The sequence below is a fragment of the Pristiophorus japonicus genome, chromosome 2, assembly GCF_044704955.1.
Source record: "Pristiophorus japonicus isolate sPriJap1 chromosome 2, sPriJap1.hap1, whole genome shotgun sequence".
NCBI classification, from domain to species: Eukaryota; Metazoa; Chordata; class Chondrichthyes; family Pristiophoridae; genus Pristiophorus; species Pristiophorus japonicus.
This window is the reverse complement of record NC_091978.1, coordinates 358,241,986-358,259,708: the sequence shown is the minus strand read 5'-3', so window position 1 is coordinate 358,259,708 and position 17,723 is coordinate 358,241,986. Positions and strand designations below refer to the sequence as shown.

Sequence of the window (17,723 nt, the reverse complement as noted above, 5' to 3'; positions counted from 1 at the left end):
GGAACATTCAATATTAAATGTTGACACAAGAGCGCGACTGAAAACTATGACCAAGTGCGTACCTGCACAAGATTTTTAATATGCATTGAAACTTGAGGGGAGAACGAAAATAGATTTGCATTTATAGTGTCTTTCATGACCAACAGACATCTCAAAGCGCTTTACAGCCAATGAGGTACTTTTTGAAGTGTAATCAGTTGTAATAAAGGAAACGCGGCAGGCAATTTGCGCACAGCAAGCTCCCACAAACAGCAATGAGATAATGACTACATTAACTCTTTTTCTTAGTGATGTTAATTGATGGATAAATATTGGCAGGGACACCGGGGATAACTCCCCTGCTCTTCTTCCAAATAGTGCTACGGGATCTTTTACATTCACGTGGGAGAGCAGACGGGGCCTCAGTTTAACATCTCATCCGAAAGACGACATCTCCGACAGTGCAGCAGTCTCTCAGCACTGCACTGGAGTGTCAGCTTAGATTTTGTGCTCAAGTCTCTGGAGTGGAACTTGAACCCACAACCTTCTGACTCCAAGCCACAGCTGACACTTAGTGAGTGTGGACGACAATGTGGCTGATGAATAAAACTGAGTGAAATGGTTACAATGTGAAGAAAATAAAGTTCAAATGTCCCACTTGTACTTGATTAGAGCTTGAAATGTAACAAAAACATCCCAACGCACTTCACACGGGTAGAAAACAGTTAAGTACCTTTGTATATGGAGAAATAAAACTGGCAAGACACACAAGTCCTGCGTCTGCAAACAGCTTGGCTACTTCAGCAATACGTCGAATGTTCTCCTCACGGTCCCCTGGGCTAAAGCCCAGGTTTTTGTTCAGGCCTTGCCGAATGTTGTCACCGTCCAATGTGTAGCAGGGTATCCCATGGCAAACCAAGTACTCCTCCAGTGCCATGCTAACCGTCGTCTTACCAGCTCCGGACAAGCCTGTTAAATAGAACACAAGATCAGATTATATTAAGCATACTAAATAAAACTATCCAGCAAATATTCTGTGCAAACAGAATTAGAAAATATCCCTTGCATTTATATAGCACTTCACAGCTAATGACTAATTACATGGTATTACATAGGATATACAGTGCAGTAACATTCGGTCCAACCAATCCATGCCGGCGTTTACCCTCCACTCGATCCTCCTCCTGTCTATCCTCATCTAAATCTCTAAGCGTAACCCTCTATTCCCTTCTCCCTCATGTGCTTATCTAACCACCTCTCAAATGTATCTATACTATTCGCATCAACCACTCCCTGTGGTAGTGAGTTCCACATTCTCACCACTCTCTGGGTAAAGATGTTTCTTCTGAATTCCCTATTTTGATTTCTTGGTGACTATCTTATATTGGTGACCTCGAGTTTTGCTCTTCCCTTCTCTCTGTATCTACTCTATCAAAACATTTCAGAATTTTAAAGACCTCAATTAGGTCACCCCTCAGCCTTCTGTTTTTAAAAGAGATCAAGTCTGTTCAGCCTTTCCTGATAAGTATAACCTTGCATTTCTGGTATCATCCTTGTAAATCTTCCCTGCACTCTCTCCAGTGCCTCTATATCCTTTTAATAATATGGCGACCAGAATTGTACGCAGTATTCCAAGTGTGGTCCAACCAAGGTTCAATACAAGTTTAGCATAACTTCTCTACTTTTCAATTCTATCCCTCTAGAAATAAACCCTAGTGCTTAGTTTGCTTTTTTATGGCCTTGTTAACCTGTGTCGCTACTTTTAGTAATTTGTGTATCTGTACTCGGAGATCCCTTTGCTTGTTTACCCCAACCAGACTCGCACCAGATAATAAGTGACCTCCCTATTTTTCCTACCAAAATGTAATATCTCACATTTATCTGTGCCAATTATATGCCCATTCTGCAAGCTTATTCAGGTTTTCTTGTAATTTGCTGCAGTTCTCCTCAGTTTGGTGACATCCGCAAATTTAGAACTTATGTTTTTGATTCCAAACTCTAAATCGTTAATATAAATTGTGAACAGTGGTCCCAGAACTAATCCTTGTGGAACACCACTACCCACTTCCTGCCACTCTGAAAAGCTACCCTTTAACTCTACTCTGTTTTCTGTCTTGAAGCTAGCTAGCCATCCATTCTGCTACTTGTCCCGACTGTGCATTCTGACCTTATTCATTCGTCTACTTTGTGATACCTTAGCGAAGGCCTTTTGAAAATCTAGATAAATGTGCACACAGCAAGCTCCCCAAAAAAGTAATAGGATAAATGACCAGATTAGCTCAGGAATTATTTTTTTTAAGTCACTTTGTTTGAGGAATAAATATTTGTCAGGACAATTGAATTCCCCTGCTCTTCTTACAGTTTTGGTCTCTGTATTTAAGGAAGGATATACTTGCATTGGAGACTGCAGAGAAGGTTAACTAGGTTGATTCTGAAGAGGAGGGGGTTGACTTATGAAGATAGGTTGAGTAGGCTGTGCCTATACACATTGGAGTTCAGAAGAATGATAGGTGATCTTATCGAAACATATAAGATAATGAGGGGACTCGACAAGGTGGATGCAGAGAGGATATTTCCACTCACAGGGGCATCTAAAACTAGGGGGCATAGTCTCAGAATAAGGGGCCGCCCATTTAAAACTGAGATGAGGAGGAATTTCTTCTCTCATAGGGTTGTAAATCTGTGAAATTCTCTGCCCTGGAGAGCTGTGGAGGCTGGGTCATTGAATATATTTAAGGTGGAGATAGACAGATTTTTGAGTGATAAGGGAATAAAGGGTTATGGGGAGCGGACAGGGAAGTGGAGCTGAGTCAATGATCAGATCAGCCATGATCTGATTGAATGGCAGAGCAGGCTCAAGGGGCCAAATGGCCTACTCCTGCTCCTTTTTCTTATGTTCTTATAGCGCCATGGGGTCTTTTTCATCCGCCTGAGGGGGCAGACTTGGCCATTGTTTAACTTCTCATCTGAAAGTCCCTCAGGATTGTACTGAAGGGTCAGCCTGGATTACCTGTTCAAGTCTCTGGAGTAGGGCTTGGACCCACAACCTTCTGACTCAGAGGCAAGAAGGCTTCCACAAGCCAAGGCTGCTACCTTGGCGAAATGTATTTTCCAGTGTAGAACAGAGCTACACAAACTCCAAGGGCTAGATTTTTGTTGTGAAAACGGTAGTTTTAAGCCAAAATTCGGCCACTTTAGTCCGGGGCTGGGAGCACTGCGAGAGGCACCTTGGGAGGGGGGGAAAAAATAAAAAAATAAAATTCCTAAAAACATTCACAAAACCCTAAACAAAGCTACTAAACTGCTGAAAAATAATTAATAAAAATTTTAAACTTACCTTTTTTGCAGGTTTTCATACTTACCGCTGCTGGCAGGGCTGCACCAGCAGGTTTGACCTGTCGATATTCTGGGCGCGGCGTACGGGTTGGGAGGGAACCGAAAGTCCGACGCAAACGCAATCTGCGTCGTTGCACCTCACCCTGGCGGTATTTGGAAGCGCCACTGCAAAAAGTATCCTGCCAACCGGGTTTCCACCGCGGAGGGTCAAATCACAGCGAAAACCCGGTCGCAAACCTAGCGAAAATCCAGCCCCAAGGCATGGTTCTCCCTTTGCCTTTGGAAAAAACGAGATTTATGATTCATGGTTATTTTATGTCTATTCACGAGGAAATCAAAGGACCGAAGGTCCTCAACATCAGGGGAGACGAGAGTAAACAATTGATAGAAAAAATACTTCCCCTTTGCATTTCTTCTCTCCCCACCCCCCTTTCAGCACTTGCTCACACACATTTCCAGTTTCCAGTAGAGTGGACAAGGGAGAACCGGTTGATCTGGTATATTTGGACTTTCAGGAGGCTTTCGACAAGGTCCCACACAAGAGATTAATGTGCAAAGTTCAAGCACATGGGATTGGGGGTAGTGTGCTGACGTGGATTGAGAACTGGTTGTCAGACAGGAAGCAAAGAGTAGGAGTAAATGGGGACTTTTCAGAATGGCAGGCAGTGACTAGTGGGGTACCGCAAGGTTCTGTGCTGGGGCCCCAGCTGTTTACATTGTACATTAATGATTTAGACGAGGGGATTAAATGTAGTATCTCCAAATTTGCGGATGACACTAAGTTGGGTGGCAGTGTGAGCTGCGAGGAGGATGCTATGAGGCTGCAGAGCGACTTGGATAGGTTAGGTGAGTGGGCAAATGCATGGCAGATGAAGTATAATGTGGATAAATGTGAGGTTATCCACTTTGGTGGTAAAAACAGAGAGACAGACTATTATCTGAATGGTGACAGATTAGGAAAAGGGGAGGTGCAGCGAGACCTGGGTGTCATGGTACATCAGTCATTGAAGGTTGGCATGCAGGTACAGCAGGCGGTTAAGAAAGCAAATGGCATGTTGGCCTTCATAGCGAGGGGATTTGAGTACAGGGGCAGGGAGATGTTGCTACAATTGTACAGGGCCGTGGTGAGGCCACACCTGGAGTATTGTGTACAGTTTTGGTCTCCTAACCTGAGGAAGGACATTCTTGCTATTGAGGGAGTGCAGCGGAGGTTCACCAGACTGATTCCCGGGATGGTGGGACTGACCTATCAAGAAAGACTGGATCAACTGGGCTTGTATTCACTGGAGTTCAGAAGAATGAGAGGGGACCTCATAGAAACATTTAAAATTCTGACGGGGTTAGACAGGTTAGATGCAGGAAGAATGTTCCCAATGTTGGGGAAGTCCAGAACCAGGGGACACAGTCTAAGGATAAGGGGGAAGCCATTTAGGACCGAGATGAGGAGGAATTTCTTCACCCAGAGAGTGGTGAACCTGTGGAATTCTCTACCACAGAAAGTTGTTGAGGCCAATTCACTAAATATATTCAAAAAGGAGTTAGATGAAGTCCTTACTACTAGGGGAATCAAGGGGTATGGTGAGAAAGCAGGAATGGGGTACTGAAGTTGCATGTTCAGCCATGAACTCATTGAATGGCGGTGCAGGCTAGAAGGGCCGAATGGCCTACTCCTGCACCTATTTTCTATGTTTCTATGTTTCTATAGCCCAGATGGTTCACGATTACTAAGCAAACAGAAAAACAAAAAGTTTCTTCAATCTGTAAATTGTTCTAATTTTCCACCAAAATTATATCATGACGTGCAATATATGGGCATGGTACTGTAGTGATTATATTACTTCACTAATAATCCAGAAAACACAAGTTTAAATCCCACCATGGACGTTTGAGAATTTGAATTCAGTTTTATAAAAATCTAGAAATAAAAAGCTGGCGACTACGGGCTCAAAATTGGCCCTCCCCTTTTTTCGGCGCACTCACCAGAGATGCGGCGACTTTGTGGGCTTAAAAGGGCGCCGATAAAATGTCCCCCGATTCTGGCCTCTGTGTTGCCTCTCCCGGGGCTTGCCGCAACGTGGTCAGTCGATTAGGGGGCGGAGCTAGAGCCCTGCACCAGAAACAGTGCCAGCAGCTCGCCACATGTCCGTTGGGAGTGTGCGAGCATTCGCAGTAGCTCCGGCCTCCAGCCTCTGTGTGCGTGCTGCAGCGTGAGACTCGACGAGTCCCGCACCCGTACAGGCCGGCCCGCTGCCGATCCCGGGGGGAATTCCGAACCGCAGGGTGGGTTTGATTACCGACCCCATGGGGGTAGGAGGTTCCGATCCCATGGGCGGTCCGATCCCCGACCTCTAGGGAAGATCTGATCCCCAGACGTGTCCGATCTCTGACCCCAGGTGCTGTTCTGATCCTGGAGGGTCTGATCCCTGACCCCGGGAGGTAGGGTTGATAGTGGGTGAGCTTAGGCGGCTGGGAGAACATAAGAATTACGAGCAGGAGGTACTTCTATTTTTTATTTGGATATTTTGAAAGAATTATGTAAATATGTTTTGGCTCTTTACTTTTTTTATTTTTGTAGTTTAGGCTTCCATGAATGCTTCTGTTGTATAGTAAATTAACTTTGCGAAGTTTGTCTTAGGATGTCCTGTATATCTGTTTGATCCTATTCACATTCTTTAGTCGTCATTAAGTTCTGCTGGCCTCCAATGTACCTACCTGCGCTGATTTCTTAACTCTCCGCAATGTGGCCACATATGCTAGCATAAGTTAGTTTGGAGTAATTATTAGCTGTCCAGAGTGGCTTAAATGGCAAAAATGGGCACAGATGGCTGGTAACACGCCCTTTTGAAAAAAACAAAACTAAAAAAATCCTAACTAACTCACTTACACTGGCGCAAATTGAAAGTGCAGAATGGGGATTTTTAAGATACGCCAGAAAAATCAAGTTGCTCCAAAAAAAAACGGAGTAACTCCTGGCCAATTTTGAGCCGCAAGAAGCTGTCAGGTGGTCATAAAAACCAAACTGGTCACCCTGTCCTTTAGAGAAGGAAACCTTCAGTCGTTACCCGGTCTGACCTATATGTGGCTAGTCTCACACCAACATGATTAACACTCAATTTCCCTCCGTAGTGGCCAAGCAACCCACTCAGTTGTATCAAAAAAAAGTGGTTCAAGAAGACCCACTACCATCTTCTCAAGGCAACTAGGGGTGGGCAATTAATGTCGGCCTTGCCAGTGATGCCCACAACCCGAGAGAGAATTTAAAAAATGTAAACAACTACATTTAGCAACGACTAGAATCTCGTCCTTAACTGCAAAAATTAAAGACATAAAGCAATAAACCCATTTAAATAGCACCGTTAATATAAAAAAAAAATTTGAAAGGGGCTTCCCAGGTGAGCAAAACTGGCCAAGTATCAGTGGGGGAGTGAAGCGAGCTGGCAAACTGCATGGAGAAATGGGTAGGTTTGGAAAAGGATGTTAAAAGCAGAGAGGAAAATTGGGAAGGAAGTTGCAGAGATGGGTTGAGCTCAAATCTCCGACATCAATGGTAGAACATAAGAGCAAGAGTAGGCCATACTACCCCTCGAGCTTGCTCCGCCATTCAATAAGATCATGGCTGATCTGATTATGGACTCAGGTCCACTTCACCGCCTGCTCCCCATAACCCCTTATCATTTAAGAAACTGTCTATTTCTGTCTTAAATTTATTCAATGTCCCAGCTTCCACAACTCTGAGGCAGCGAATTCCACAGAGTTTACAACCCTCTGAGAAGAAATTTCTCCCCATCTCAGTTTTAAATGGGCGGACCCTTATTGTAAGATCATGCCCTCTAGTTCTAGTCTCCCTCATCAGTGGAAACATCCTCTCTGCATCCACCTTTTCATGCCCCCTCATAATCTTATACGTTTCGATAAGATCACCTCTCATTCTTCTGAATTCCAATGAGTAGAGGCCCATCCTACTCAACCTTTCCTCATAAGTCAACCCCCTCATCGCCGGAATCAACCGAGTGAACCTTCTCTAAACTGCCTCCAAAGCAAGTATATCCTTTCGTAAATATGGAAACCAAAATTGCACGCAGTATTCCAGGTGTGGTCTCACCAATACAACTGTAGCAAGATTTCCCCGCTTTTATACTCCATCCTCTTTGCAATAAAGGCCAAGTTTCCATTGGCCTTCCTGATCACATACTGTACCTGCATACGAACCTTTTGTGTTTCATGCAAAAGTACCCCCAAGGTCCTGCTGTACTGCAATACTTTGCAATCTTTCTCCATTTAAATAATAATTTGCTCTTTCATTTTTTTCTGCCAAAGTGCATGACCTTACACTTTCCAACATTATACTCCATCTGTCAAATTCTTGCCCACTCACTTAGCCTGTCTATGTCCTTTTGCAGATTTTTTGTGTCCTCCTCACACATTGCTTTTCCTCCCATTTTGTATTATCAGCTAACTTGGCTACGTTACATTCAATTCCTTCTTCCAAGTCGTTAATATAGATTGTAAATAGTTGGGGTAGAAATGAGGAAAGAGGTCGGCGGGGAGGGGAGCAGGGTGCTCGGGCCGGAGGCGGAGGTGCAGGGTGCTCGGGCTGGAGGCGGAGGAGCAGGGTGCTCGGGCCGGAGGCGGAGGAGCAGGGTGCTCGGGCCGGAGGCGGAGGAGCAGGGTGCTCGGGCCGGAGGCGGAGGAGCAGGGTGCTCGGGCCGGAGGCGGAGGAGCAGGGTGCTCGGGCCGGAGGCGGAGGAGCAGGGTGCTCGGGGCGGAGGCGGAGGAACAGGGTGCTCGGGGCGGAGGCGGAGGAGCAGGGTGCTCGGGGCGGAGGCGGAGGAGCAGGGTGCTCGGGGCGGAGGCGGAGGAGCAGGGTGCTCGGGGCGGAGGCGGAGGAGCAGGGTGCTCGGGGCGGAGGCGGAGGAGCAGGGTGCTCGGGGCGGAGGCGGAGGAGCAGGGTGCTCTGGGCGGAGGCGGAAGAGCAGGGTGCTCGGGGCGGAGGAGCAGGAGCAGGGTGCTTGGGGCGGAGGAGCAGGGTGCTCGGGGCGGAGGCGGAGGAACACGGTGCTCGGGGCGGAGGCGGAGGAACACGGTGCTCGGGGCGGAGGCGGAGGAACACGGTGCTCGGGACGGAGGCGGAGGAACACGGTGCTCGGGGCGGAGGCGGAGGAACACGGTGCTCGGGGCGGAGGCTGAAGAACACGGTGCTCGGGGCGGAGGCGGGGGAACACGGTGCTCGGGGCGGAGGCGGAGGAACACGGTGCTCGGGGCGGAGGCGGAGGAACACGGTGCTCGGGGCGGAGGCGGAGGAACACGGTGCTCGGGGCGGAGGCGGAGGAACACGGTGCTCGGGGCGGAGGCGGAGGAACACGGTGCTCGGGGCGGAGGAACACGGTGCTCGGGGCGGAGGCGGAGGAACACGGTGCTCGGGGCGGAGGCTGAGGAACACGGTGCTCGGGGCAGAGGCGGGGGAACACGGTGCTCGGGGCATAGGCAGGGGAACACGGTGCTCGGGGCAGAGGCGGAGTGACACGGTTCTTGGGGCAGGGCATAAAGGTGGAGGTTGTCACAAAGGGAGGGTGAAGATCCGTAAGTGAATCATCTTGGAATCAATGCACTGAGGGTTAGGGACAAATCCGGCACGGATGGGGATAATGAGCAAGCAGAACTGAGATCCAAACAGGATGCGGATGGTGGAATCTTAGGTGAGTTGGAATTTATGGAGGGCTGTGCGTAGGAGGGTGGCAAAAGGGCGTTAGTCTGGAGGGGCAAAGACATGGATTCGGGGTTTGGTTGCGTTGGGTGTGAAGTAGGGGCGATGCTGCAGAGTTGAGAGTGGGGAGTCCTGGCGGCATCCGAAGAAGGAATAAGGGAACGTTACCTGTAAGCCAGACTGTGCATCCACGGAAGCCACCTCTGGTTCCTACAACCTGTCCACGCTTGTTCCTGCTGACATGGTGCGCCTGAAAGGTCACATTGGTTGCCCTCTGTTTACCCTGTAAGGTACATAACCCAGCATTGAGAAATGAATGGCATAAAGTGCATAAGCATCAAAGTTACTGCAAGGGAAAAAAAACATTGCACGCAGCTCTGCAGTAATAACTATGAACCCATAAAGAGTCCAAAATATAAGATACTCACTAATAATTCCAAGAGAGAATTCAGGATAAACTTCCTTGGTTAGAATGTGGAACTCGCTACCTACCACATAGAGCAGTTGAGGTGACCAGCATTGAGGCCTTTAAGGGGAAGCTTGAGTACTGCGTGCAGTTTTGGTTTCTATATATAAGAAAGAATATACTTGCTTTGGAGGCAGTTCAGAGAAGGTTCACTAGGTTGATTCCGGAGATAAGGGGGTTGACATGAGGAAAGGTTGAGCCTCTATTCATTGGCATTCAGAAGAATGAGGTGATCTTATCGAAACGTATAAGGTTATGAGGAGCCTTGATAAGGTGGATGCAGAGAGGATGTTTCCACTGATGGGGGAGACTCGAACTAGGGGGCATAATGTTTGAATAAGGGGCCACCCATTTAAAACAGAGATGAGGAATTTCTTCTCTCAGAGGGTTGTAAATCTGTGGAATTCTCTGCCTCAGAGAGCTGTGGAAGCTGGGTCACTGAATAAATTTAAGACAGAGATAGACAGTTTCTTAACCAAAAAGGGATTAAGGGGTTATGGGGAGCGGGCGGGGAAATGGACCCGAGTCCATGATCGGATCAGCCATGATCGTATTTAATGGCGGAGCAGGATCGAGGGGCTGCATAGTCTACTCCTGCTCCTATTTCTTATGTTCTTATGTAGATAAGTACATGAGGGAGAAATTAATAGGATATGTTGATATGGTTCGATAAAGTAGGGTGATGGGCGAGGTTCGTATGGAGCATAAACACTGGTTAGGCCTGTTTCTGTTCTGTCAATTCTATGTAATTCTATGTAAACCACACATGATACTCAGACTTGGCTCCTATTTAAATAGTGTCTTCAGGATTCTAAATATTGCCTGCCAAAATATACATCAATTATTTTTTTTAATCAGTCTTGGATTTTATTATTGTCTTGCAGTAATCCTGCACAACTACTACCGATAACCCCTTTCTAAATTAAAACTCTCGGCTGCAACTGCACGTCAACTAAAGCATCACCGGAGTTAATCAATATGGTGGTGGGGAGGTGGGGCAAAGTCATGAAAGGATTTAAGCAGAAAGGTGAGAATTTTAAATTTGAGGCGGTGGGGTGACTCGGGTCCAATGTAGATCAGCGAGGCTAGGGGTGAGGGACAATTGGTGCTGGGTAGGATAGGTGCAGCAGAGTAAGAACAAGAAATAGGGGGGGTAGGCCACCTGACCCCTCGAGCCTGCTCCGCCATTTAATAAGATCATGGCTGATCTGAGAGTGTTGGATAAGCTGGTGGTTGAAGAATAGAGGGCTGGTCAGAAGAGCACTGGAATTGCCCAATAAAGAGAGGGAAAGATGGGATTGAGAGAGAGAGAGACACACAAAAAGAAAAAGATAAAAAAATAATTTTTTTAAATTTCCAACAATAATTAAATTCTGAAGAAATGAGACTCCACACTTGTAAAAATTAATTTTCAGGGCCAGAGAGGTTGTTTAGCAGTAATTAAGATTTACCATGCCATTAAAAATTCACTTACACTTGAATGGACCCAGCCCTAACTTTTTCTGACGTGTTTAATGGGTAAGAACCGCAACTCACGTCCTTCATGTGTTTTAATGCCGAGTCTCTCGGCGAGGTACTGGTGTAGCGAAATGAGTGTAGTGGATAAGGAGGGCAAATCAGACAGCACTTTTTGGATTTCCGCATTTTAACAGTGAGCGCTGATAACTGCACCGTTATACCTACTGCAAAATCTGGCCCATTAACACATTTCAAGACAGATTTGCTATTTTTTTAAGGCTGCGTCTATTTGTACTAAGTGAAATGCAGCCGTTTCTCTGATTGGCTCTCCATTTTCACATGACCTATTGCTGATTATCCGCCAAGGGGACCAAGCAACACCCTGAAGTTCCGCTGGAGTGTGTAACTGGAACCGCACAGCCCAAGCTCTGAGTGACTTTCCAATTTGTAATTCGATCCATTTTGACTTTAGAAGCCACAGAGGATGGATCTCCCCAAAAGCCACCAAGTTCTAGCTGAAGTCCATTACCCCAGCACATGTGCATCTCTCCCCCAGCCGATGTCCCTTACCCAAAGAAATACACAGCACTCGAGAGAAAAATAGTACTTTTTGGTATGAGACTCTGACGGCGGGTTAAGCTGTCTGTTCTCTTTGTAGACGTCGGCTTATCTTGGTTGCGTGACCTAGCTCGGACCCAAGTCCTGCATTGGCTTCCGGTTAAGCAGTACCTCAATTTCAAATTCTCATCCTTATTTTCAATACCCTCCATGGCCTTGCCCCTCCCCATCTCTAATATTCTCCAGCCCCACAAACCCTACCCCCCTCGCCGAGATATCTGCGCTCCTCTAATTCTGCCCTCCTGAGCATCCCTGATTATAATTGCTCAATCATCGGTGGCTGTGCCTTCTGTTGCCTAGGCCCCAAGCTCTGGAACTCCCTGCCTAAATCTCTCTGCGCCTCTCTCTCTCTCTTTCAAGATGCTCTTTAAAACCTACCTCATTGAGCAGGCTTTTGGTCATCTGTGCTCATTTCTACTTATGCGGCTCGGTGTCAAATGTTTTTTTGAAAAATCTCAATACTCCTGTGAAGCGCCTTGGACGTTTCATGACATTAAAGGTGCTATATAAATACAAGTTGTTGTTGCATATACTTCCAGTACTTTCTATTTCAATTGGGTGGATTTTGATCTACTTTCTCCTTCGGAAACCACCCGGATAACAAGTTGCATTGATATAGCGCCTTTAGCGTGGTGAAATGTCCCGAGACACAGCAACAAGTAAAACAATGAGAAAACGACAGTGGCCGAGAGCAGAACGTCACACTGCATGTTCAAAGTACCCATTGATTTATACAACTCAACTACTTAAACCAATCTCGGCGGTGATGGAACATCGCTCGATGCCAGCGTGGTTTGAAATATGACTCCCAGTCACTCCTGCTTATAATGAAGGAGCACAAGAATCAACACCACCCTTTTAATAAGACTGCAATGCATCCCTGAATTTCCTGCAGCAAGACTGAGGGAAAGTAATACAGTGTACGCTCTGAATAATCAACAGGCATGGAACGCCCTGGGTTCAACAGTGTACAAGGCCCGAGTATCACAAAGGAAGCATTGTGCAGAAGTGGGAGGGAGGAGCTGGGAAGAACACGAGATCATTGGCCATTTGCAGTGGGCTGATCAGGTCCAGGCCAAGAAATTCCCACAATTCAAATAAATATGCCTCTCCCTTACAGCAAAGTCTCATAACTTTCCAACAGCTTAATATAAATTCACCAACTACACTGCAATTTACACTGCAACAGTTAACCCAGAGGAGCGGTACCCATTTAGTTTTCACTAAGGGGACTTTGTAAACACCCGAGATGTTATTTTTAACACAGATGTGCCAAAGTTCTCAAGTCCCTGGTCCTCTTTCCCTCCACGATTAGCAGTCAGCCAGTCAATCGGGTGCCACAGACCCCTGGAGCAATTAGACGGCAGGTAAACAGCAATGTGCAGCTAATTCCACTCATCCACAATGAAAGCAGCACTCCTGGTAGAATAGCAGAAACACTACCTGAAAAATATTTAACTACCTGATCTCCACAATGTTGCCCTAAGGTGCATGGCTGCGCACCGATCCGGAGGTCCTGCGCAGGCTTGCTCACCAGCTGTTGCCGCTGGAAGATAGCAGCCATGCGCGTCCGCGAAGGAGGAAAACATTGAGGGAACATTGCTCCACAGGTGTTGTAGAATCACAGACAAACACAGAGGGAGGCCATTCGGCCCACTGTGTCCGTGCCGGTCGAAAAAGAGCTACCCAGCCTAATCCCACCTTCAAGGGCCCTCTAAGTGCACATCCAAGTATTTTTGAAATGTGGTGAGAGTTTCTGTCTCAATTCCCCCCCCCTCCCCCCCACCCCACCTCCCTTTCAGGCAGTGAGTTCCAGACTCCAGTCACCCTCTGGGTAAATAAATATTTCCTCATCTCCCCTCTAATCCTTCAACCAACTACTTTAAATCTATGTCCCATGGTTATTTAGCCCTCTGCTAAGGGAAATAGGTCATAAGAACATAAAAAATAGGTGCAGGAGTAGGCCATTTGGCCCCTCGAGCCTGCTCTGCTATTTAATAAGATCATGGCTGATCTGATCATTGACTCAGCTCCACTTTCCTGCCTGCTCCCCATAACCCTTTATTCCCTTAGCGCTCAAAAATCTGTCTATTTCCACCTTAAATATATTCAATGACCCTGCCTCCACAGCTCTCTGGGGCAGAGAATTCCACAGATTTACAACCCTCAGAGAAGAAATTCCTCCTTATCTCAGTTTTAAATGGATAGACCCTTATTCTGAGACTATGCTCCATAGTCTTAAGTTTTCCCCATGAATGGAAATATCCTCTGCATCTACCTTGTCGAGCCCCCTCATTATCTTATGTTTCGATAAGATCTCCTCGCATTCTTCTAAACCCCAATAGGTCCTTTCTATCCACTCTATCTAGGCCCTTCATCATTTTGTACGCCTCAATTAAATCTCCCCTCAGCCTCCTCTGTTCCAAGGAAAACAACCCCAGCCTATCCAATCTTTCCTCATAGCTGAAGTTTTCCAGTCCTGGCAACATCCTCATAAATATCCCCTGCCCCTTTCTAGTGCAATCACATCTTTTCTGCAATGTGGTGACCAGAACTGCACGCAGTACTCAAGCTGTGGCCTAACTAGTGTTGTGTACAGTTCGAGCATAACTTCCCTGCTCTTGTATTCAAAGCCTCGGCTAATAAAGGAAAACATTCCGTATGCCTTTTTATCTACCTTATCGACCTGTCCTGCTACGATTAAGTTTCTGTGGACATATACTGCAAGGTCCCTCTGGTCCTCCACATAGCTCAGTATTTTCCCATTTATCGTGTATTCCCTTGCCATGTTGCCCCTCCCCTAATGCATTACCTCACACTTTTCCAGATTGAATTCCATTTGCCACTTTTCTGCCCGACTGACCAATTCATCGATATCTTCCTGCAGTCTAAAGCTTTCCTCCTCACTGTCAACCACACGGCCTATTTTTGTATCATCTGCAAACTTCTTTATCGTGTCCCTTTATCATCTACCTTTAAGTCTAAATCATTAATATATACTACAAAAAGTAAGGGTCCAAGTACTAAGCCCTGTGGAATCCCACTGGAAACAGCCTTCCAATCACAAAAATTCCCCTCAACCATTACTCTTTGCTTCCTGCCACTGAGCCAATTTTGGATCCAACTTGCCACTCTCCCTTGGATCCCATGGGCTTTTACTTTTTTGATCAGCCTACAGAAAAAAGCCTTGCTAAAATCCATGTAAACTACACCAAACGCACTGCCCTCATCAACCCTCCTTGTTACCGCCTCAAAGAATTCAATCAAGTTAGTCAGACACGACCTTCCGTTAACAGATCCATGCTGACTGTCCTTGATTAATCTGTATCTTTCAAAATGAAGGTTTATACTGTCGCTGAGAATTGGTTCCAGTAACTTGCCTGCCATCAATTGCACGGTTTATCCCTTCCCTCCCTTTTTGAACGGTACAACTTTAGCAGTTCCCCAATCCTCTGGCACAACACTTGCAGCCAGGGAGGATTGAAAAATGGTGGTCAGAGCAGTTGTGATATTCAGTTATTAGCACTAGCGTTTCCCTTTAAGACCCGTACTCTCTGTGGGAAAGTGATCTAAATAGGCCCTGAGATCAATCAGAGTTTAACTGCTGATCGACAAGGAAAATTTGTAGATTGGCAAATACTTGTAAATTTTTGACTACAGCTCTGAAAAAAGCATGTCATTCTTTATCTTTTGAATACTTTCAATAGCCTGAAGTAAAACGGACATACACAAAACTTTTATATAGCATTATTCGCTGGAAGCTGGAGAATATGTTTTACAGTGAGAGCAGTATATGATGTATTGGTCTATGGTTGGGGATAAAGGGATTAGTGGCTAATATAAACTAATGGAGATAACTTACATTAAACTGTACAGAAATTATAGAAACTGAAATTAAATGAAAAATATGAAATTGTGCATGGAAAGATTGTTTTATGATTTGAGGTTTGGGAGTATTAAATTAATGTGAAAGATTAAATGGCATATGGAAAAGTGTATAATTTACATCCACCAGTTGGTTTCCAGTGACAATAGACGTGGAGGTGAAGACAAAGAGCATTCTTCCAGTGAAGCGGAGCTGGGAAGAGATAACAGAACCAGGATATAGAGATTTTATTCCGTCCCTATCTTAAAGTCATACATTATGTACTTATTTTATATTTACGTTTTGAATTCCTATGCCCATGTGTATATGCCTCTATGGGCCGAAGTTTCTGGCTGCGCCGCTAGACACCTGTTCTTCGCGCCCAAAAGTGCGCAGGAAAAAAACTGCGAGATTCTCCGGCTCCTCGGAGCTCTAAGCCAGCTTGGCGCGGCGCGCAGATCACAGCCGGGGGGGGGGGGGGGGGGGGGAGCCAGACACTCACGCCGATTCTGTAAGCAGTGGGGGGGCGGGTCTAATTCAAATGAGGCCATGGCGTGCCAGCAACCCTGCGCGTGCGAAACAAACATTGGTACTTGGCCATTTTTAAAGGGACTGGAGGAAAAGTGAAGATTTGTCTCTTGGACCCCTGGAAAGGCTTGTGATTTAATTTTGAGATATTTTTGTGTGTGAAGGAGTGCTTTTAGCAGCACTGTTGAATAAATCACCTGCTGAAATCAGTGAGTTCAGCTTTTCACTGCCAAACTTGCAGAACAGATGCTGCATTGTTGCATACAAATTAAGGACTGTGTGTTTTGCGAAATAAGAATGCTAATTCAACTTTGCAATGGATCAACGTCCACCAAGAACAAAGAATTTTTTGCATGAGGAAGTGGAGATATTAGTCAACGTCATTGAGCAGAGATGGCAGGAGCTAGATACCAGCAACAGAGGGCGCATAAAAGTGCCACCAAAAGAAAAGAAACAACGCTTGAACCAAGTTGCAGAAGATTACTGCGCAGTGGTGCATACCATGAGATCTGGAAGCCAGTGTAAAAAGAAATGGCACGACCTTGGTCAAGTAGTTAGTGCAAGTAATATTTCCCATTTTTAATTTAATCGTAATTGTAACCTGGCTATCTGTATGTCCCACCTTGCAGACTGACACACTCTGCAAAAAGTTATATTTTACTCTTTGCAGAAGAAATTGGCCCACAACAAAAGGGAGGCAACTCGAACAGGAGGAGGCACGCCCAATCTGCATCCACTAACACTCTTGGAATAAAGGGTAGCTGCGATGATGAGTCATACATGGAGAAAAGCAATCAGTACAGCACAAGCTGGGCCCGCACGCGAGGAAGAGGGTAAGTCCTGAAAATGCATCATGGCCCTTTAAATCAACCTGCTGCCGAACCTGCTATGTGTGAGAGTACTCATGCCACCCATCCGGCCCCCTCCCTTGCTGTTAAACATTTGACTGTTCTGATGTATTTTGCAGAATATGATGGCGACGATGACAATGCCAACCCTGAGGATCCTGAGGGTACAGAACAAGAACCAGTAAACTAGATGTGGACGAACCAGACTGAATGATGGCAGCGATGACTGAAATGTCTGCAGGGGAGAGCTTCAAAATTAATGTTTATGAGCCCCCATCAAGGGGCATCAGAGTTTCAACCCCGAGCATAGGTCTTGGTTCTACCTTCCATGGTTTTGATTCCGACGCTGCGGGTCCCAGTGCTGCTGCTGATATCATGGAGCAGTTTACACCCATTCGTTCAACATCCCAGCCCACGGCTCGCACTCAAGTGCTGTCGTCTGGAACACCGAGCATCTCCCTCTAGTTCTGCCACTTGGAACACAGAGCGTCCCACAGTCCCAGCCCGCGTCTCCCAGAGTAGTGGTGTCACGAGGCAGACCCAGGCAGAGGAGAAGGAGATTGGAACAGCGCGCAACAGATGCGGCTCAGGTTGTGGCATTGGGTATGGAGACCAATGAGCTTACCCGATCACTCATCGGTGGCGTCAGTGCAGTGGGTGAAGAGTTGACGGTCCTGACGGGAGAAATAGCAGTAATGGGAACTTAGGGAGAGAATGTCCAAGGGAGTGCAACTGACGGCACAGGCCGTCAGGGAGGGCATGCAAATGACGGCACAGGCCATCAGGGAGGGCATGCAAGTGTCGGCACAGGCCGTCAGGGAGGGCCTGGTTGAGGTTGCTGCTGCAATAAGAGCACACAGCCCAGCCAATCAAATGACACCCCCATGAAGAAGTGAACATTCACTGAGATATGGATGAGAC

At 46.5% G+C, this 17,723-nt stretch overlaps 1 protein-coding gene across 1 annotated transcript in view; it reads right to left on the bottom strand.

Annotated features, from left to right (window-relative positions):
- The window catches only part of papss1 (3'-phosphoadenosine 5'-phosphosulfate synthase 1), an 87,695-nt gene that overhangs the window by 56,959 nt on the left and 13,013 nt on the right, over window positions 1-17,723 (bottom strand). The window contains exons 2-3 of the mRNA XM_070872579.1: window positions 9,188-9,302; window positions 713-948 (exon numbers count right to left, since the gene is read on the bottom strand). Coding sequence (XP_070728680.1) covers window positions 713-948; window positions 9,188-9,302 — 351 coding nt within the window. The remainder of the gene's footprint in view (window positions 1-712; window positions 949-9,187; window positions 9,303-17,723) is intronic.